The 22,334-nt window shown below is 37.3% G+C and overlaps 2 protein-coding genes and 2 pseudogenes across 2 annotated transcripts; all 4 read right to left on the reverse strand.

The window, feature by feature from the left end:
• Window positions 1-11,229: 11,229 nt before the first annotated feature.
• LOC117638544 lies at window positions 11,230-11,734 on the reverse strand (annotated as a pseudogene).
• Window positions 11,735-15,329: 3,595 nt separating this feature from the next.
• On the reverse strand, window positions 15,330-16,693 carry LOC117638546. The gene is made up of 5 exons (XM_034373654.1): window positions 16,680-16,693; window positions 16,250-16,392; window positions 16,101-16,147; window positions 15,908-16,010; window positions 15,330-15,493 (listed from the first exon to the last, which is right to left on the reverse strand). The coding sequence occupies exons 1-5, from the start codon at window positions 16,691-16,693 to the stop codon at window positions 15,330-15,332; spliced, it is 471 nt and encodes a 156-aa protein (XP_034229545.1).
• On the reverse strand, window positions 16,602-18,596 carry LOC117637549 (non-functional pseudokinase ZED1-like). The gene is made up of 2 exons (XM_034372457.1): window positions 17,928-18,596; window positions 16,602-17,752 (listed from the first exon to the last, which is right to left on the reverse strand). Exons 1-2 carry the CDS (start codon window positions 17,942-17,944, stop codon window positions 16,723-16,725), a joined length of 1,047 nt encoding a protein of 348 aa, XP_034228348.1. The 5' UTR covers window positions 17,945-18,596; the 3' UTR covers window positions 16,602-16,722.
• A 422-nt stretch (window positions 18,597-19,018) lies between these two features.
• LOC117638547 lies at window positions 19,019-21,480 on the reverse strand (annotated as a pseudogene).
• Between the last annotated feature and the right edge of the window lie 854 nt (window positions 21,481-22,334).

Consider the following 22,334-nt stretch of genomic DNA (forward strand, 5'->3'; position numbering starts at 1 on the left):
AAACTCGTCGGGAAAAAGTTTCCTCTGATGAACTTCACGGTTACCTTCTCGGTCGTGAAGCTGCTCTTCTGAAGCACAAACTTCGATCCAATTCCTCTGGACCTACGGAATCGTTTCATGCTTATCTGCCACTCCTCGTTCTTCACAGCACTTTTCTTGCTCGCGTGGTTCCAACAAGTCTAACTCTTAGCATCGAGGTTTTCCTCCCACTCGTGGTCTGCTTCCATCACCGCCTTCCAATTTTGCCCCCAATTTTTCTTCTCCTCCACAATTTGGTGCGCAAGGGTTTGATAGCCCCAATTTTTCTCGAAATTCGAGCCCTAAGGGTGGTAATTCCAATTCAAGAGGATCTTCTTCATTCAATTCTGCTGGTTTTTCTTCTGGCCCTGTTCTTGTGTGTCAGTTCTGCAACAAGAAAGGTCATGTCGCTAACACTTGTCGCAAATTGGGCCGTCTGCTCAATGCTTCTGGCAGTTCTTCATCTTCTGGACCATTTACTGGCTACTATGCTAATCCACAGTCTGCTGCTTCCTCTCCTTCTTGGATTGTTAACTCTGGCGCTACTGCTTATGTGACTGCTACCAATCAGCACCTGCAGAATTCTTCTCCATTCACTGGCTCTGACTCTTTGCAAGTTGGTAATGGTAATTGCTTACCAATTTCTCACACTGGTTTTACCCGCATACGCACTCATTTTGCTGTTTTTACTTTAAAGGATGTGTTACATGACAGGACCCGACCCAATTTCCACTTTGGAATTCGAGCCAAGTCCTGTGCGTGTCCGACACCTGGCGAATGTCGGGCACAAAAGACCTTTATACCCTTCTCATTTCAAATTCTATTTATACTTTCCCTTAGACTTCTGCCGAAAATTCGGCAGAGTCTCCCCTGAATTTTGACCAAACCCAAAGTTTTCCACCTGTTAAACAATCAAATAAATCCACACCAACTGCCAGAATATCTCAAATAACAGATCTCAACTCCAGTTTTTCAGTTTCAACTAGATATCAGAGCATTTTCTAAAGTTTACAGGGTTTCAAGGATTTTCCTCAAAACTCTACCTTATTTGGTGGCGCGGGAGCTATGAATGGCCCAGTGGTGGATCCTGCGCACTTCTACGGCCTGGGGGCAAAAAAAGGTTGAAAATGTGAGTGGACCAAACATAAGATTCTTGAAAACAATTTACAATCATAATAACCCCCATAGTAAAAATAACTTGATAAGTAAAGCTAAAGTTCACCTGTGTTTAATATAAAGTATTCCTCTAAAGATATATATATATATATAACAGTATGTATATAGATTCGTAAAGCTGAACAATTATATGAAAAGGTAAAACATGCACGTATATTGAGAAAACTGATATAAGATGATTGAAGACAATAGCTGCATAAAGGTGCTCAAATTACTTTAAAACTACCACCTAAGTGTACCCATGAAAATCCGTCAATTCCCCTGGCAGGTCTCGGGCGTCACGCAGTCTACCCGAGCCGCAAACTGGCGAAATCAGGGGACTATGATCAGTCTGCTCCGCCGGCAGGTCTCGATGACACCAAGTCGACTCGAGCCGCTCTGGCAAGATACAGGGGACCGTAGTCAGCCTGATCCGCAATCCTGGCAGGTCTCGGGGACACAGAGTCAGCCGAGCCGCAATCCTAGCAGGTCTCGGGACACAAAGTCTGCCGAGCCGCAAATCCTGGCACTCACGGTTCGAGCGTCCCCGAAACTCGTGAGGCAAAGTCAAGTGCACTGACGTAACTGAAATCGGACTGGATGTCCGTAGACATCGGTCCAACTCTGGGTAATCACCAAAAATAAATGGGTACATGGTGGTCTAATTAGAAAATCTGATAACTCTCTGAAATCTGATAAATTAACTGTAGTCTCAATACTGCTGCTATTTTGTTATATAAAGCTCAAGGTCTGCTGCTAATATAACCTCAATAATATATATAACTCAAAATATTTAACAGTATAAAACATGCTCTAAGACATGCAAGAATACTTATTCAAGATCAAATAATGAAATTTTCTTATATAAACTTATTTATAAAAACTTATTTATATAAAATCAATATAAAATCATTTACGTAAACTCATTTATATAATCATTTATATAACTTATTTATATAAAATCCTTTATGAAAGAAAGTCCACTCACAGCTGGTCCGAGCTAGCTGGACCCTTCGAAGGTCCCTCCTGTAGGTCGACTGTACCTCTGGTGCCTGATTATCCATGAATAATAAATTAATAAATTGCTGAATAAAAAGAATTTAAATTAAACACCCTACCCCCGGCTCTTAGAAATACGTGCACTCGTTTTAAAGTTACTCTTATGCCCACATTAACTTTTTAGACAGTTAGAAGGGCCTTAAGAGACCCGAAGCCTCACTAAGCGATAAGCTGTCAGATCGGCCGATCCGGGCCCCCATGGGTCCACGGTCTCCGATGGCCAATCTGGGCTTCTCTGAAGGTTCCTTACAGAGAAGGAACTATGTTCTGCGAATTTGGTCCGAAACGGACGGTCGGATTGGCCAAAATCGCGTTATTGCTTTAAATTCAAACCCTAGCCCCAGGGTTCGCGATTTCGGAGTATCCGGAACTCCGATTCGTAATCCGTCGAATCCTACACGATCCTGAAATCATGTAGACCGACATATCCAAAATTGAGTGCGATCCAACGATTTGACGACACTGCACCCAAGGATCGCGCGATATGGAAAATCCGTTCGGGGCTCAAACGGACTCCGAATCGAGATCCGCGAAATCTTATGCACTCGTGACGACACGAGGATCATAAAACTGCATAGAGTCACTTCACCACCCTCGCCCACGCCCCGCCACACGCCGGGGCAGATTTGGGTGTCCAAAGCGATATTTGGTTGTCGGAAAAACTCGAAACCAAGACTCCAAACTCCCATCCTATGTGAAACACCCCATTTGGGGTCACTTTTGTTCTTGGACATACCCCAAAAAGTGACCAAAAATGGCCGATCACGGCGGCCGAAGTTTCGGCCGATTTCCAAGTCGAAAATTGAATGTTCTAGAGCTAAAATCGATCAAAACCCATACATCCATCAGCTAGAACACGAAAAATAGCTGAGAACCCATACCTTACGCGATCGATTTGGTGGAGAATTGAGGGAGAACAATGAGCTCAAAGTTCAAACTGGAAATCTGGCAAAAATGGCAGATTCCGGCGAGCTCCGGCCACGGAAAGGGCGACGACGGGTCAGGAAATGATGCAGGTCGAGTGGTGGTTCGTTTGGTACCAACGGCGGAGATCGGCTCCACCTTTGGTGGCCGTGGCGACAGTGAGAAGGGAGGAAGGTCGGGCTGGCGTGGGCGGATCGGGAGGAGAGAGAGAGAGGAGAGAGAAATGAGGAGAGAGAAGGGAGGAAGGGATAAAAATCTGACTTTTTGACTAAATTACCANTTTTGCCCTTCGCGGTATTTTGATCGTATTTTCTTCGTTACAACTCCGATTCGGGTCTACTCCGTGTCTACGGACTAGTTTCGCCGTGCTCTACGCAATGGCGCAAACGGAATTGCCAAATTCTTTCTCGATCAAAAAGTCAACTTTTTTCCTATTAAATAATGCGAGGGCAAAATTGTCTTTTTGCTAGAAGATATTAATCCTACTTTTTAGATATTTTGTTTCTTTTTAGATATTTTGTTTTGGGTTATTACATTACATGTTCCTTCTATTAAACACAATTTGTTATCGGCAAATAAGTTTCTTCGTGACAACTCTTGTTCACTAACGCTCTATCCTGATTCCTTCATAATGAAGGACTTAGCTACGAAGAGGATGCTCTTCCAAGGTCTCAATGAGGGTGGTGTCTATCGACTTCATGTTGGTACTGCAGCTCCTTTTTCTTCAAGCCCTTCAATTGCTTTTCTGGCTAATAAATGTGATATCCTCACTTGGCACAAGAGGTTGGGTCATCCTCACTTTTCTTTATTTCGCAAAATTGTTAGTGGCAATCATCTACCTGTTAGTGGTGACTTGTCCGAGTCCTTAATATGTTCTGATTGTATAGTTGGGAAAGCTCATAAGCTTCATTTTGTTAGTTCTACACATAAGTCCACCAAGCCTTTGGAGCTTGTGCATTCGGATGTCTGGGGTCCCAGTCCCACTGTTTCAGCTCTTGGTTATAAGCAAGGTCTAAAATATCGATGATATCGTTAATATCGGTAGTCCAAAAATATGGAAATTTCGATGGAAATATCGGGATATTATCGATATCGATAAAAATTGAATAAAAACCACGGAAATTGTAAGAAAAACTTGGAAATTTTCATTGAAACTTTGGAGAATGTTTATTTAGTCAATTATCTATGAGTTTATCACAAAAAAAATTAGAAGGAAATGCATTGCATGATGGATTTAACTAATTTTAAGTTGATTATACAGCAAGCGGGCAAACACTATGAGTGTAAAAAATATGTAATAATTAATGAAAAAAGATTAAATACACCGTAATCATTTATATATAATGATTTACTATAATATTTTACACTTTATACATTGCATGGTAAGATACATGAGTGACTTAGTACCACATAGAGTTCCTACGAGGTTTAAATTTTTCACTATCTTCATCATCTCTATGTGTAGAATAAGTGTATTGTGAAGAGTAGTCATCAAATGATAAATCCCCAAAATAGTTTTGCATGTAATTGTTAACATACCACCCATATAAATATAAATATTTTAGCATATTATCACAAAAACATAAGTGATATGGTGTTTAAGGTGTTGGAGGAGTAAAATGGGAGGGGTTCATATCCCCTTTGTGCTTTTTTCTCCCCTTTTTCCCTTTTTTTTTTAAAAAACTTTTTTTTTCCTTCACATCGATATTTTCGATATTTTAGCGATATTACACCGATATTTTGACAAAATATTGCTGAAATGTGAGCGAAATTATCGACATCGATATTTTTCGATATTATCGTCGATATTGTCGATATTTATACGATATGTACATGGATATGTTCCGAAATATCCGTGATTCGAAAAAACCGAAATATCCTCGATATTTCCTCGATATTATCGATATTTCAGACTATGGTTATAAGTACTATGTTTTGTTTCTAGATGATTACACTAAATACGGCTAGTTGTATCCTTTGAAATATAAATCAGATGTGCTTGCAACTTTTAAAGTGTTTAAGGCCAAGTTAGAAAACTTGTTGAACTCTAGGATCAAGATCTTGAGGAGTGATTTGGGTGGTGAATACTTAAGTACTGCTTTCCAAGATTTTTTAAACATAGAGGGTATTGTGCATCAGTTGAGTTGTCCACACACCCTGAACAGAATGGCAGTGCCGAACACAAGCACAAGCATATTGTTGAGCTTGCTAGGACACTGTTTGCTTCTTCTTTCGTTCCACATCGCTTTTGGGTAGATGCTTTTCAAACTGCCTTGTATCTCATCAATTGGTTACCCTTTACTACTTCTGCACGGTCTCCTTGGGAATTGTTGTTTAAACACACTCCAAATTATACTACTTTGAAGTTGTTTGGTTGTCTCTGTTTTCCTTGGTTACAACCATATAGTTCCTCAAAGTTGGATCCTAAAAGCAGGCCTTGTGTCTTTCTTGGATATAGCTTAAATCATTCCGGTTATAGATGTCTGGATATTTCTACTGGCAAGCTTTTTATTTCCAGGCATGTTCTTCTTAATGAAACATCTTTTCCTTTTGCAACCCAAGCTCCCCCTATTTCATCTTCTCCTATCTCTGCTTCTTCAGTTCCTATTTCTCTTACTTTTTCTTTCCCGATTTCTTCTACTTCTCCTTCCTCTTCACAACCCCTAGTTCCATTTCTCCTTCTTCTGAATCTGTTCATTCTTTACCTTCTTAAGAACAAATTCTTCCTTCTCTCTCTTCCCAAGAATCTGTAGTTCCTTATTCTCCTAATCGTCATCCTATGGTTACTCGATTAAAAAATGGAATTTTTAAGCCCAAGGCTCTCTCTGCAACTAAGCACCCTATTCCTACTTCTGTTCAGTCTACTGCTTTAATTCCTCGTACTCCTGAGACTTATAAGCAAGCAGCAACCCACAAAGTTTGGTTGATGCCATGGCTTCTGAAATTGCTGCTCTTCAAAAGACTCAGACATGGACCCTGATACCTCCCAATCCCTCTTATAATTTAGTGGGTTGTAAGTGGGTTTTTCGGACCAAATTTAAATCTGATTGGTCTGTTGATAAGTTCAAAGCTCGTTTGGTTGCTAAAGGGTACAATCAACAAGAAGGTATTGATTTTCATGAAAATTTTAGCCCCGTGGCAAAACCTGTTACTATTCGCCTTTTGTTATCCTTAGCTGTGCAATATGATTGGTTTCTCAATCAACTTGATGTCAGTAATGCTTTTTTGCATGGGTTCTTGAAGGAAAATGTGTATATGAGCTAACCACCAGGTTTTCATGATCCCTCCAAGCCTGATTTTGTTTGCAAGTTGAATAGGAGTTTATATGGTCTTAAGCAGGCGCCCCAGGCTTGGTATGAGGAGCACTTTAAAGCACTTATTTCTCTGGGTTTTAGATCATCACAAGCTGATTCCTCATTGTTTATTAAGAGTGGCTCTTCTTTAATCCTAGTTTTGGTTTATGTCGATGACATTATTGTGACTGGGAACAATAATGCAGCCTGTCAAGCTCTTATTCAGCAACTCAGTGAAAAATTTCCTGTCAAAGACTTGGGCCCTTTGCATTATTTCCTTGGGTTAGAGGTTAAACGCACTGCTTCTGGTTTATTCTTGTCTCAGACTAAATATGGGTTTTTCATAAATTCGTGTCAAGGCCATGTTCATGAGTTCTGGTTCATATACTTCATCAGCATCGTAATCATACTCATCCTCCACAATCATGTTGTGGAGGATGATACAAGTCATCATTATGCTCCTAAGCACCTCCTCGTCAAATAGACGCGCCGCGCCCCTAATAATGGCTCACTGGGATTGGAAGATACTAAAGCACCTCTCCACATCTTTTATGTAACCCTCTTGATAGGCAGCAAATAATTTTGCTTATGGGATTAGGGATGTGGAATTGATTTCACAAATGTGGTCCACCTCGGGTAGATGCCGTCAGCTAGATAATACCAATTCTGGTAGATAATATTGTTGATTTCATAGGTGATATTTGGGGCTTCACCTCTCAAAACATCTTTGAACACTGGGGATTGACCCAGGACGTTCAAATCATTTTGAGATCCGGCAACTCCAAAGAAGGCGTGCCAAACCCATGTATCAAATCCAGCAACTGCTTCAAGGATGATACTTTTCTGCCATTTCCTATTTCCATAATTCCATTGCCAAGCAGTTGGACAATTTTTTTCATTGCCAGTGCATGCAGTGAATGCTACTAATCATTCCAGGAAATTCTCGAGACTCACCTTTTTGTAGAAGCTGTTGCAGGTCCCTGGGAGTAGGTCTGCGCAGGTAGTCCCTGGTGTACAGAGTTTCCACTGCATCACAAAATCGCATCAAGCTCTCCAAAACAGTGGACTTCCCCATCAGGGCAATCTCATCCACCTGATCAGCAGATGACCCATAAGCCAACATTCGTATCACAACTGTGAACTTTGGCTTGGGAAGAAGTCCCAAATTTTCAGCAGCATTTTTCTTTTGAGCAAAGTATTCATCATAATTACAAATATCATGCATGACTTTATTGAACAAATGGGGTTGCATTCTATATCTCACTCGAAAATGAACATCAGAGTACAGAGAATGTGGGATAAAATAATCTTCTAGAAGATTATTACCCCGAGAATCTCTATGTCTGTCCACATTCGGGCCACGACCTTCTCATGAACCACGACGGCTCTGGTTTTCTTCCTCAAGCAAAGCCACTGCTATGCCAAGTTGCTCATCTAGTTCTCTCTGCACCTTTTTGCTTGCAGCCCTGTCTACGCATTCTTTCTATATTTTCTCACTCTTGCCTCTTCAAAACCTCTTGCATGTCTGCCATTGAGAATGAAGAATGAAATCTAACAATCTGAGAAATGGAAATGTAAAGAAGATATGGTGTGGAAGGTAAGAGCTGAGCCTCTGGTTTTGTAGAAAAATTTAGGCAGATAGAGATGGCATGCGGTGCAATTTTAGAGGGTGAAAATCTTATCTAAAATTTGAAATTCATCTGAAATTTGAAATTTGAAATTTATCTGAATTTTGAAATTTGAAATTTGAAATTTATCTGTAATTTGAAACAGAAAATTTTATCCGATATGAATAGTATTGACATATAGGAACCCAAAAATCTTATCCGAAAATATTATCCAAATTAATTGTTGAAGTAAAAAAAGTTGTGAAAAAAATAAAAAAATAAAAAGTATTTGCCATGGCAAAGGGTAACTGCTGGAAACATACATTGCTAAATATGGCAAGAGCAGCCACTATTCACATGAATAGTAGCTGCCCTATCATCACCCTTCCCCAAAACAATCACAAGAAAACCTCAAATCATGAGAAAAATCTACATGAACTTCCACTGAATTTCTAGGTAGCTGCTGGTTGAATAGTAGCAAGCAAAGTTAACTGAAATAGTTCTATGTGGCTCTTCTACTTTAACACATAGCAAAGAAAGCACCTACTAAGAGCACTTCCAGAGCGCAGGGCCAACTTAGGCACGAGGGGGCCGAAGGCCCATTTCACGCTTCCAGAGGCTAAATACAGCCAGGGCAATGCATGGGGCCCACCAACTTGGGCAAATCCAGCCCGTGCTGTTGCCTGGGTGAGTGACATAATGTTGACGTCAGCAGCCAATTAAAATAATAATAATAATTCAAAAAAAAAAATAGAAAATACTAAAAAATTCAAAAAAAAAATTTAAACTAAATACCTAGCCATATTCTTTACTTCCCACACCAAAACCCTAAATCCTATCAAAATTAATTGTTTATGTATAAAAAAAAAAAAAAATAATTTAAAGTGAATAGTAATTACCATTTGTCATGGCAATGGGTGAAAACACACTTTGCCTTTTGCAAGGGCTAACACTATTCATGTGAATAGTAATAGCCCTTGCCTCTCCTTGCTCTTTGCCATGGCAAATGGGTGGAAATGCTATAGGCTTCCAAAACTGGCTCTAGTGGTCAATCTGGCAACACATAGGGCTCGTTTGGTGTACCGTATTAGACTATGGATATGAGTGAATAGTCTATGTCAGGTGTTTGGTGTCAACTTGTATTATTTAATTACTCGACTACTTTATACGGGTTGGGCTTTTAATACTCTCCTTACATGACTAACTAATGCAACCCACACACCCCGGTTTAGATAATACACGCTTAATTATACGGCTAGGGAAAAAGAACACGCGTTCTACGAAAAAAAATCAGACGCTCTTTTCATCTTCTTCTCCCTAGGGTTGTTCTCTGCTATTTTCTCCACAGCTTATTTTCTTCACTCTTCTCCAAGTATCCATCTCTCACTCTCTCTCTTTTTCATACTCTCTCCAATATGCTTTATATATTTCAAATTTTTAGTGGAAATTAGGTTATGAATTTTTCTTTTTTGGCATTTTTTTTAATCGAATGTTTTCTTTGTATGTGATATAGTGATTCGACGTTGTGGGAATATTTAGATTGTTAGTATTAGAGTATTGCCAGTTTTCGTCCAAAAACAAACAACTGTGCTAGTGTTGGTAGTTTAGTTGAATACATAGATACCTAAGGACTAGGAGAGCAAAATTACAAAATTAAAATGGTATGAACTTGAATTCTAGGAACCATTTTTTTTCTTTGTCATTTGCTATTAGAAAAGCAAAGATGGACTTGTCTATTAATGACCAAATTAAGGCACTACGGCTAATTTTGGAGAAAGCAAGTGATGAAAAAACATTCCTGACATTGGATGGTGCTATGAGAAAAGCATTTGTTCTTCTCTTACTTGGGGCGAGGGAGTTGTGATTTACTCTTTGATGTAGTTTGGTTTATGAACAACTTTCTCTTTTGCTCTTATCACCTTAATATGTGATCACTTTGAATTATACATTATTTGGTACTGTTTTTATTAACGAATGCGAGTATGTTGGAATTTTTATGAGATACTACAATTATGATAATGGGTTATATGAAAAAAAATCTTGGCAAAAACAATTGAAAAACAAATCTTGTCATATGAATCTTACCAAAAAAAAAATGTGTCATTTGAATCTCAATTTCAATTAAAATTATCAAAGATTTTTTATTATTTTTTATTTATAAATAGTCTAATATGATGTTATCCGAAACATCACCAAACACAGTATAACTTAGTCAGATTATTTATCCGGAACAGCACCAAACGCTTTATAATATTATGGATAAATAGTCAGTACTCTCCAGAACAGATTAATACTATCCGACGGAAATTAGTCAGTACAGTCCGACGTACCAAACGAGCCCATAGGGTCCACCAAGCCTAGACAAGGTCCAAGGCAAGATTAGTTCAAGCTGGGCGATGATGTCAGCCTGACATCGGCGAATGAATTTTTTTTGAAAAATTACCAAATAAAATCATTTGAGAATGAGTATAGATTTGAAGTTTATTGCTACGGTTAAGTCAACAATGCCATCGAATGATCAACGTCCCGTGGGGCGGACCAAAGCAATTTACATGAAAGTACTATTTTCCCTTTTCATTACCAGACGCAAAGAAAAACACAATTAGTCAATAACTTACAGAGAAAGAAACAAGAAGAACTTGCCTTGAAATTGCTAGAGCACCAAAAATATGCACAACACAGCCCCACACAACCAACGGCTTCGGCTGAATAAACAGAGCAAACTCCTCTCCACTGTCTTCCTCATTTCCCCAACTGCCTTCACATCAACCATATCTGCCCCCACTCCTTCCAATGGATGTTACAAATGATAAAGAACAATTTCAAATTTGCTGACATCTCCTCCCTGTCTACTGTAGATTTCGTGTTCAAGCACCAGTTTAGATCGTTAATCTCAGTTTTGTTTGAGTACACTTTTGAAGTTTATTACGATTCACGAAGATGGCAGAAATAACATGCAATGGGAACCAAAAAACCACCTTTCATTTATTTATTTGTTTGTTTTATTGATTCTTTTACAATGATATTTGTTTCTTTTTGGTTGTCCAAAACACTTGTGTAATCATAGTTTAATCAAATCGGGAAGGTGCATGGCAAATAAGTTGTCCCATGTCGACTTGACTTTGCATAGTTAATTAGAGAGAAATACTCGGAAATGATAGATTTCTCAATTCTCAGGAGTTCGCCACATCCATCATATCTGGCCTTACTTCACTTTCTTCTTGGGTGCATAACAATGCCATTGTTAGGAAATCATGCAAGTGCCATTGTGCTTGCTCATCTCCCCCTACCTCCCCTAAGATTTTAGGGTCCACAATTGTTTGAATCTGCTCAATATTTGAAGCATGTAATTTCACATATGCAATAATTGCTTGGTATTCTCCTGCCTCATATGCATCCACAGCCTTTTGTCCCGTTAATAATACAAGTAAATGCACACCAAAGCTATAAACGTCACTTTTTTCTGAAATGTAACCAGACTTAGTGTAGGAAGGATCAAGGAAACCAAATGTCCCTTTCACCTCATCATCAGCATGTGATTTCATAGGAGGAATGGTTATGCGTGAGGGGGCTATTTTCCCGAGTTCCAGAGTTCGAAGTCAGAGAGTTTCGGAGCATGGTCATGGTCCAAGAAAATAGAACTGGGTTTTAGATCCTATGAATTATGGGTTTGGGAAATGCGGTATGTTGTTAAAATTAATGCACACTTGTGTCTTGAATAATATAGAAAAATTTAGTAAAATTGAGAGAAGTTGACAAGTTTAAGTCATCAGAAACATCCTACTAATTATATAATATATTACAACTAGAGAAATCTAGAATTAGAAACTACAATATGTGGCTGAAAAAGACTTTGTATAAGTCGGTTGCACAACCGACTTGTCCAAGCAAAGCTGCCGACTTAGAGCATTTCCACCAGTTGCCTCTTGCCATGGCAAGATTAGCCCTAGGGCAGACACTATTCAAGTGAATAGTGGCTGCCCTAGCTCCCTCCAGCAAAATGTGCTTCCAGCAGTTGGGGCTTGCCATGGCAAATACTATTCATTTTTTTGTTTTTTTCACAACTTTTTTTACTTAAACAATTAATTTGGATAATATTTTCGGATAAGATTTTTTGGTTTCTACGTGTCAATACTATTCATATTGGATAATATTTTCAGATAAGATTTTATTTTATTAGTTGTATTGGTTGGTATTTATAGGAAAAAAAAAGTATGGGGATTTGGTGTTAAAAGTGAAGAGTATTGGTTGGTATATATAGACATTGGCGAACCCAGAATTTTTGTAGCAGATGTGCAATATTGACTAAGTATGAAAAATAATTTTTTAGAATAATCATTTTCTCAAGATAATTTTTGGCGGCTTTTATTCCTTACACATCAAATAAGAAAACTTGATTTTATGAAATTTTAATATGAAGTATATATTGACTTAATGAGCCATCATATTTAGCTTAAATCGTATTTTGCACTAAAATCGATTTTTCATATTTTGATTTGATGGGAATTTGATTTTCTAGTATTTTTATTTGAATTTAAATAGGGGGTACTTCCTTATTTACATTGTAAACTTAAGTAAATGGAGTAATATAAAAATAAATTAAAGTAAAAGGACAAAGACATTTACTTAAATGTTGAAAATGGACATAAGGTATAGAGAAAAAAAAAAAATCTGCCTTGCCCTCGGGCAAGCACTCGGGCCAGTCTTGCCCTCGGGCCAGCCCAGTCTGCTGGGTCCCACCATTTGCCCGGGCTAGATTTTGTTGCTGGAAACCATTTTTTTGCCCAAACTCCCCCCAGCCCGAGTCCAGCCTTAGCTGCTGGAAATGCTCTTAATCAACTCTATAAGTATGCTAGCAAGCCCACTTATGTAATCAAGTAAGAAAAGCTAAAAACTACAGCTGTCCAACTTTAGCCATCAGCCAACTCTAGTATTAAAGCCTTGTACCTTTCTTATTTACATCAAGAAAATAAAATTACCTTGTTACTCCTTCAAAAAGTTTTCTGTTCTGAGGCCCAAAAAAATCACGAGAAGCCCAAAAACATTCATAGCCCAATATAACATATAATGTTGGTTATGCGTTAATTTAAACTGTATTTTAAGAATTAATTTATTAAATAAATTAGAAATAGTGTGCATGTCATGCCAAGCAAATAATACATTTTTCATATGTGAATCACCTACCAAGCTCAAATAAACATCACATGCGGCCTCGTATTTTTGACTTACTAACCAGTGCAGATCTTATGTGAAAGCAGTTGTTTATTTCGTTAGTTTCATTTTCTTTTACAGAAAACTTGCATTTGGGAAGGAAGATAGGTTTGAAGCCTTATTGGTATGTGTAGAAAGGTCAACAATAACATCACATGCGCCCTCATATATTTTACTTACTAACAAGTTGGCAAACTGCAAGCCATCTAGCCAAGTTGTATCATCACCCTTTTCATAGTCATTGTGTTTTCTGTTTTTCACTCCTTCCTCCAAACCCCATACAATCACCATTTGATTTGAACAAAAACACGCAGCATCAAGAAATCATCAAATAATGAGAAAAAATAACTTGCCTTGAAATCGGTTGAGCATACATAAGATATACACATGTAGCAAACTAGGTAGCTGCAGGTTCACTAGTAGCAAAGCTATAGCTAGCTAAGGCAAGATATTTCCACGTACCCTGTCTACAGGATACAAACGGGCCCTTAACATCAACTCATTAATAGGTAAAAAAAAACTACAGCTAGCTAAGGCAAGATAGACTTTTCAATCCGTACGAGTTCTTTGGCCACATCAATCATATATGGCCTTGCTTCACTTTCAGTCTGGACGCAAGACAGTGCAGGTGCTAGGAAATCCTGCAATTGTTCTACTGCTTGCTCATTTCCCCCTACCTCCTCTAAGATTTTAGGGTCCACAATTGTCTGAAGTTAAATATTGCCATCAGAAACATGAAATTTCGGATCTGCAGTGATTGCTTCAAATTTTCCTGCCTGATTTGCATGCAGAGCTCTTCTTCGTGTCAAGAATACAAGTAAAAGCACACCAAAGCTATAAACATCAGTTTTTTCCGTAATGTAACCAGTTGCCACGTAGGTAGGGTCAACGTAACCACTTGTCCCAATCAGAATATCTTCAACATGCAATTGCTTAGGGGGAATGGTTATGGAGAATAAATAGTTGGAGAGTTTGGGATCAAAGTCATCATTGTCAAAGAAAATGCAGCAGGGTGTTAGATTCCTATGAACGATGGGCCTCGGAAATGCGGTATGGAGGTATAAGTGCACTAGCAAGCTGCTTTGCAATACGCAGTCTAGTTTTCCATGGTAATAATAAGGGCATCTGCAGAGTAACAATGAACAGGATGAGATGTACCATCACAAGAAGCAATGAGATCCTCTAATAATTTGCTCGGATTCTTGTAATACAATGACTCAGTATCAGCATCTCTTCCCACCTTTCCCAAGCATGGCAACCTTAAAGATATAAATATATATACACACAATAAATTAATGAAATATATATCCTTTTTTTAATGTCCAAAAACGAAATTAAAATGATGAAATGGGAATAATCTCTCCTAATTAAAATCTGGTACTGGCAGAAAACGAATTAAACGAAAATAGTTAAGGAAATAAAATCTGGGAATCAGATTTAATGTTAAAGCGAGCTACAAATCATCCATGAAAGCAATAACTTACAATTGCCAGAGTTTTGATGGCTTTGTTTTGGCTTTAGTAAACAGTAATTGATCGATGTCTCTCCACGGAGTCCACCGTGTCAATTTGATTTTCTTCTGCGGATGGATGGATAGATGGATATGGCTTTCATTTGAGAATGATTACAGTTTTGAAGTTATTGCTATACTGGGGCCTACCAAAGCAATTTACATGAAATTACAATTAGTCAAGAAGAACTTGCCTGGAAATTGCTAGAGCACAAATGAAAGCAGAACATTACAAATTTTCTTTTTGGGGGGCACCAACTAACTCTTTCGGGAATTCCTCCAGCGGCTGAAATACCTACCCTACTTCCAAGTACTGCATGTTTAATTTTAATTCCATGTCAACATGGTTAGAAGAAGCAGGCTGGAAATTGGCTAAAATTATAGTGCTCTCTAACATTGTTAAATTTGAGAGAACTCTGTAACATGGTCATTTATTCTCTAGAAATTGGCTAAAATTACAGTGCCCAAATCCCTCATTAAAATTAACCTCCAGATGGTCAACAACACCTACATTGGCCAAAAGTAAGTGGTACATAAAACTTAATGTAGTCCTTATCCAAGAGATGAAGTATCACATGCTTTTTGAGAATCAGACCACAACATGAGAGTTGCCAGAAGAGCCACAGTTGCAGTTTCAACCCGTAATCGATGAGGGCCAAGACCAACAGAGATAGCACCAGCTTGCATCAGTTCATTAACCTCTTTCTCAGTGGAGTCTGAAACAAGAATACAGCAAAATAGATCCACAATCCTAATTAATAATCTAAAATATATTAGCATATATGATATAGTTATGAGCATATAAGAGGCATAGGATGAACATAATGAGAGATTGTGAATACTAACCACCAAACATACTGGAAACTCAGTACACACAAATAATTGTTGGTAGTTTAGTCCAACATAAACCTCAATAGAATTTGGGTAAACTTTTCTCATAGTTTGATTCAGACTCTTCTTCTTACCAATTTTGTTAACAATTTGCTGCACACCTTCTCATTGCCTGATATTCAATTGATGCTAAAATTCTTATTAATTCTGGTTCGCCAATCAAGCCCCCAATTTGTTCCCAAAACCCTTCAGCTAGTCAAAATCTAATTGGCCTAATCAATTTTGCATCAATCTGTCACACTCAATCTTATCATTTGGGGATATCAACCTGTTCAGCCGATTTTCTGAGACAGTAGGAGACCGTTCTGTTAGCAGAGGAGTTAAACTACTAGCCCCCAGCTCCTAAGACAACAAATACAAAAACAATACAATTAGCAGCAATGGCAGTTAAGCATTATCCTTGTAAAGTCATCACAAAAACATGAATTATACTGTGCATTTCTCAACAAGCCAATCAGCTCGACCACCCTTTAAAGTACCTAAACAGAGGCAACATGTTAATATGTGACAACAATATTCCCCTATGCCTTAACCACTCTTACAAAACATTCCCCCCGGAATTGGAAATCTCAAGAACTCACCAAAAGCTGCAAATACATGCCATTGTGTGCTCTGTGGAAGAACTAACTTTGGATCTTCCAATGCCACAACATCAAGTCCAGAACGGTCTACACCATGTATTAAACCTTGTATCAACCCTCCTTTCCCATTGAAAAGCTCTACCCTTGCATGCAATATGTGGATAATTATTAAAATAAAAATACAAAAGTGTAATGTAACGCAACAATCCCAATTTCCTAAACAAAATTGAACCTAATTCCAATTAGTCCAGATAGCGTGAAACATTTGAATAGTTCGTTTTACTGGTAGTATTAAATTCATTTTGAACTTGTCATGAAACTCAAACGGATCTAATCAAAGGGTGGTCCTTGCTTGCTGGTTGAAATCCACATAATTAAGTATTTATAATCAGATAATTTGATTACATAAGGATAATTGTTCTTCTAATACAGAGAGCTTAGCATCGACTCCTTTTAACAGGTGAAAGACTGAACTAAGGCAAGATAGACTTGTCAATTCGTACAAGTTCTTTGGCCACATCAATCATATCTGGCCTTGCTTCAGTTTTCTCTTGTATGCACAACAATGCCAGTGCTAGGAAATCCTGCAGTTGCTGTTGTGCTTGCTCATCTCCCCCGACTTCCTCAAGGATTTTAGGGTCCGCAATTGTCTCTATTTGAATCTGTCCATCAGAAAAATTAAGTTTTGGATCTCTAGTAAGGTATTCCCACGCATTTCCTGCATCATTCCAATATGCAGCTTGTCGTCGCATCAAGAATATAAGTAAAATCACACCAAAGCAATAAACATCAGTTTTTTCGGAAATTTGACAAGACTTTACGTAAGTAGGGTCCAGGTACCCCATTCTCCCTGTTGCGAAATCTTCTTGAACATACAATTGGTCAGGAGGAATGGTTAGGGACAATGAAAAGTCGAAGAGTTTGGGAACACAGTCATCGTCCAATAAAATGCAGTGGGATGTTATACGCCTATGAATGATGGGCCTTGGAAAGGCAGTATGTAGGTATGTGAGTGCACTAGCAAGCTGCTTTGCAATACGCAGTCTAGTTTTCCATGGTAATAATTCATTATCCGCTACTAAACTTCCATCAAAGTTGAGACCTCCTTTTCCTGCATTTTCAAACACCAAAGCTGGCATCTCGAACTCTAAGCAGCAGCCTAATAATTTCAATGAATTCTTATGGGTGCTCATCTGCATTGATATGATAATATCACGAATAGCCCTGTCAGTGTCGACCCAATCTCTGTACTTCTTAATGATAACTGTTCGGTCATCTAGAATACCCCTGTACAAGTCTGCGAAGGGTGATCTATCTATAATGCAACAAGGATAGTTGTTAGCAGCTCTGATGATCTCAGCAGCAGAGTAACAACGAATAGGATGAGATTTTCCATCACAAGAAGCAATTAGATCCTCTAGTAACATGCTTCCATTCTTCAAGAATGATCTCTTTCTTTCCTCCTTTTCCTCCTTTCGCTTTACACGTGGAATGATTGAGAACCTGATATATATGTAGACACACGAAAATTTTGGGCTTTCGTCATATTCATGGATTACTTTGATTTACAACAGAATTTTGGGCTTCAGCCGCACGAAAATTTTGACTTACCAAAAAAAACCTTGAAGGAAAGGAAAGCTATATACTTTTTAGACTTGAAAAAAAAAAAAAAACTTACAAGGCTTTGGATGCCATTGTTTACACTTGAAATTTCTCTGTTTAGCACACAGGCCCCTTAGAACTGGACTCGGATTGCCCCAAAGTAAACAGTAATTTGTTGATATCTCCTTCCCTGTATGCTGCAGATTTCGTACTCAAGCATAAGTTTAGCTCGTGAGTTTCAGCTTCTCTGAGAATTCTGTAACAGTTTCCAAATCTATAAACATTTGTTTAATCAAATTGGGAAGATGCATGGCAGCTGCGCCCAACTGAAGGGTAGACCTGTTGACTTGACTTGACTCCACTTGATTCTTTTTAGATTTATAACGCGTTTGCTTGGAGATCATGGGACGAATCTATTCGGTGGAGTTGGAATTTCCAAGCTGTATCTCTAGAAACCACTCATTAATTATTCGTTTGTACTCCTAAAAAGTATATATCATCACCCTCTTCCTCGTCATCGTCTTTTCCGTGTTCCTTCCTCCCCAAACAATCATCTTTTGAGTTGAAAGAAAAATTGTAATATCAAGAAAACCTCAAAAGGCCCATTATTAAGAGCACTTTCACCCGTGAATTCAGCCAGGCAAAAGACCGCCTAAGCTTCCAAAATTGGCTCCAATGGTCAATTCCTGTCCTGGCAACATATGAGGTTCACCAAGCCCAAGGAGGGTCCAAGGCAAAATCAGTCTAAGCTCCTGCTCATGAGAGATGACGTCAGCCAGACATCAGTGAATGATTTTTTTTTTTGAAAAATTACCAAAAAAATTCATTTTGAGAAAGAGTTTAGTTTTGAAGTTTATTGCTATGGTTAAGTCAACGATGCCATTGCCATCGAATGATCAATGTCCAGTGGGGCCGACAAAAGCAATTTACACCAAATTACTATTTTCCCTTTTCATTATCAGACACAAAGAAAAACACAATTACTCAATAACTTACAAACAAAGAAACAAGAAGAACTTGCCTTGAAATTGCTAGAGCACCAAAAATATGCACAACAGAGCCCCACACAACCAACAGCTTCGCTGAATAAACAGAGCAAAACGGGAAGGTGCATGGCAAATAAGTTGTCCCATGTCGACTTGACTTTGCATAGTTAATTAGTGAGAATTACTTGGAAATGATAGACTTCTCAATTCTCAGGAGTTCTTTCGCCACATCCATCATATCTGGCCTTACTTCACTTTCTTCTTGGGTGCATAATAATGCCAGTGCTAGGAAATCATGCAAATGCCGTCGTGCTTGCTCATCTCCCCCTACCTCCCCTAAGATTTTAGGGTCCGCAATTGTTTGAATCTGCCCAATATCCGAAGCTTTCACATATGCAATAATTGATTGGTATTCTCCTGCCTCATATGCATCCACAGCCTTTTGTCCCGTTAAAAATACAACAGCCTTTTGTCCCGTTAAAAATACAAGTAAATGCACACCAAAACTATAAACATCACTTTTTTCTGAAATGTAACCAGACTAAATGTAGGAAGGATCAAGGAAACCAAATGTCCCTTTCACCTCATCATTAGCATGTGATTTCATAGGAGGAATGGTTATGGAGAGTTCGAAGTTAGAGAGTTTCGGAGCATAGTCATGGTCCAAGAAAATAGAACTGCAAGTTGAATTGCAATGCGCAGTCTAGTTTTCCATGGTAATAAGGATTGGTTTTCATTAGTCCTTAAACTTCCTTGATCCTTGAGAATTCCTTCTATTGCATATTCGTGCACACCGAAGCTGGTATAGGGATCTCTAAGTATCACCCCAAGAGTTTCAAAACATTCTTATGGTTGGTCATCTGCATCGATATGATAATGGCCATGGACCTAGCTTCATCCCTAGTCTCCATGAACTTCTTAATGATGATTGATCGGCCATCTAGGAAACCCCTGAACATTGTGTAACCACCATAAACATGTATAGAATGATGAAATTTATATAATAGGATTTATATGTATAGAATGATGAAATTTATATAATAGGATTTATTAGATTTGAAAAGATACATTAGTAAAAAATCCTCGTACAGTTGCATGGCTATACTATTTCTTTTTTAAAAAAAATTAAGAAAAAAAGACCCTCCTAGTTGCACTAGTTTATACGTTATTCAATAAATTTTGGCAAATTACAGCTTAAAAGTTCGGACACTATATAATGTTTCTATATAATTTATTTAAAAATTTTAATACATATTATTTGTCAATAATATGTGAGACGTATGTGTATAATACGTGAATTTTGTGTGTATTATTGAAAAGTTTGTAAAAAAATTAGTGTATTATACATTAAAAATACGTGCCATACTATTTCTTTTTAAAAAAATTAGGAAAACCTTACTTCGTTTCAAAAATTAGGAAAAATATACAATTTCTTTTTAAAAAAATAGAAAATATGCGTATAGCCGACAGGCTATACTATTTATTTCAAAAAATTAGGAAAAATAGAGTATTAGCCGCGCGGCTATACTATTTCTTCTTAAAAAAAATTAGGAACAATCGAGTCTAGCCGAGCGGCTATACTATTTCTTTATTAAAACTGAGTATAGCAATGCGGCTATACTATTTCTTTTAAAAAAATTAGTGAAAACCGAGTATAGCCACCCAAATATACTATTTCTTTCTTTTTTTTAAAAATGAAAAATCGAATCTAGCCGTGTGGCTATAATATTTATATTTAAAAATAGGACAAACCGGTATAGCCGCCCGGCTATACTATTTTTATAAAATACGCGTATAGCCGAGCGGCTTTAGTATTTCTTTATTAAAAAAATTAAAAAAAACTAATTATAGCCTTGCGGCTATACTATTTCTTTTTCTTTTTTAAAAAAAGGAAAAATCGAGTATAGCGGGGCAGCTATACTATTTCTTTTAAAAAATTAGGGAAAAAAGAGTATAGCCGACCGGCTATACTTTTTATTTTATTTTTAACATTAGTAAAAAATCCTCATATAGCCGCTATACTATTTCTTTCTTTAAAAAATTAAGAAAAAAATGCCTCCTATAAAATATTTCTATATAATTTATTTAAATTGTTTAATCTATATTATTTGTATTCAATAATATGTGATAATTATGTGTATTATACCTGAATTTTGTATGTATTATTAAAAGTTTATAAAAAAAATAAGTGTATTATACATTATATTTACAAAAATTAGGAAAAACAGAGTTTAGCAGCACGACTATACTATTTCTTTTTAAAAAGAGAAAACTCATATACTATTTCTTTCAAAAAATTAGGAAAAACTAAGTACAGCTTCCACCATCATATTGCTTAGGTATAGGGAACTCTAAGCCACAAACCAAGAGTTTCAAAACATTCTTTCGCTTGCTCATTTGCATTGAACTGACAATGTCACGAATTTCAAACTGCCAAAGTCTCGTTCCCCTGAATTTCTTAACCACAATTGATCGATCCTCTAAGAAACCCCTGAACATTTGGTAGCTTCCACAATCATGTATGATGCAAGAAGTATCCAAGTCGTTGGTTGTATTTATGAGCTTTACACTAGAAAAAGTACGAATAGGATTGAATTTGCCATCACAGGAAGCAAACGCATGCTCTCTCAAACATGGAACCATGACACTGATACATGATTTATATACATATAGGTCAAACACAAGAACAAAGAACGAAAATAATACATCCCAGTCAGGGCCGTCCCTGAGATTTTGAGGGCCCTGTGCGAAACTTAAATTGAGGCCTCGCATAATCTAATACGAAAATACTATAAAAATTTGCCATAACTTAATGTCATAAACAATTTTTTTTTATAACTAAAATTCACCATCAATAAATATGCAATGACAATCAGAAATCAAATTCATAAAAAATTAAATGTTTCCATTTGATAGAGTTAAATGTTTTGTACAAAAATAAGCTCCTTGTGCCCCTATAAAGTCTCTTGCTGCCTCTAATAAGCAATCTGTGTATAATAGAAAAAAAAAAATTGGCAATCACAAATTAAAGAGTAGTTGCACACAAATGTCATTAACAAATTAGATTATATTGCATTAAACACAAAAGCAACAACAAAAACATACCTGATTATCCAAAAATCATTCACATTGTATTTGCTCTCTTATTTGAAGAATTAAAATTATTACGAGAGCTTTTACCCCAGAAGAAAAAAAACACAGCTAGTACAATACTAATGTCTGAAAATTGATCTTCTTGAATTTTTAGAAGAGAAATCATCAATCAAATGTTCATAATCAAGTTTTTCAAGAAGTTCACTTTCAATTGAAATCAAAGCTAGTCCATTTAATCTTTCTTGCAACATAGTTGATCGCAAGTATGATTTTAACAATTTTAATTTTGAAAAACTTCTTTCCGCAGATGCAACAGTAACATGAATAGTCAATAGGATTCTATATGCAATGAATGCATTTGGAAAACAATTTAATCTTTTCAAGAAATTTAATATTGCAATTGT

The sequence above is a fragment of the Prunus dulcis genome, chromosome 8, assembly GCF_902201215.1.
Source record: "Prunus dulcis chromosome 8, ALMONDv2, whole genome shotgun sequence".
In the NCBI taxonomy this organism is placed as follows: domain Eukaryota; kingdom Viridiplantae; phylum Streptophyta; class Magnoliopsida; order Rosales; family Rosaceae; genus Prunus; species Prunus dulcis.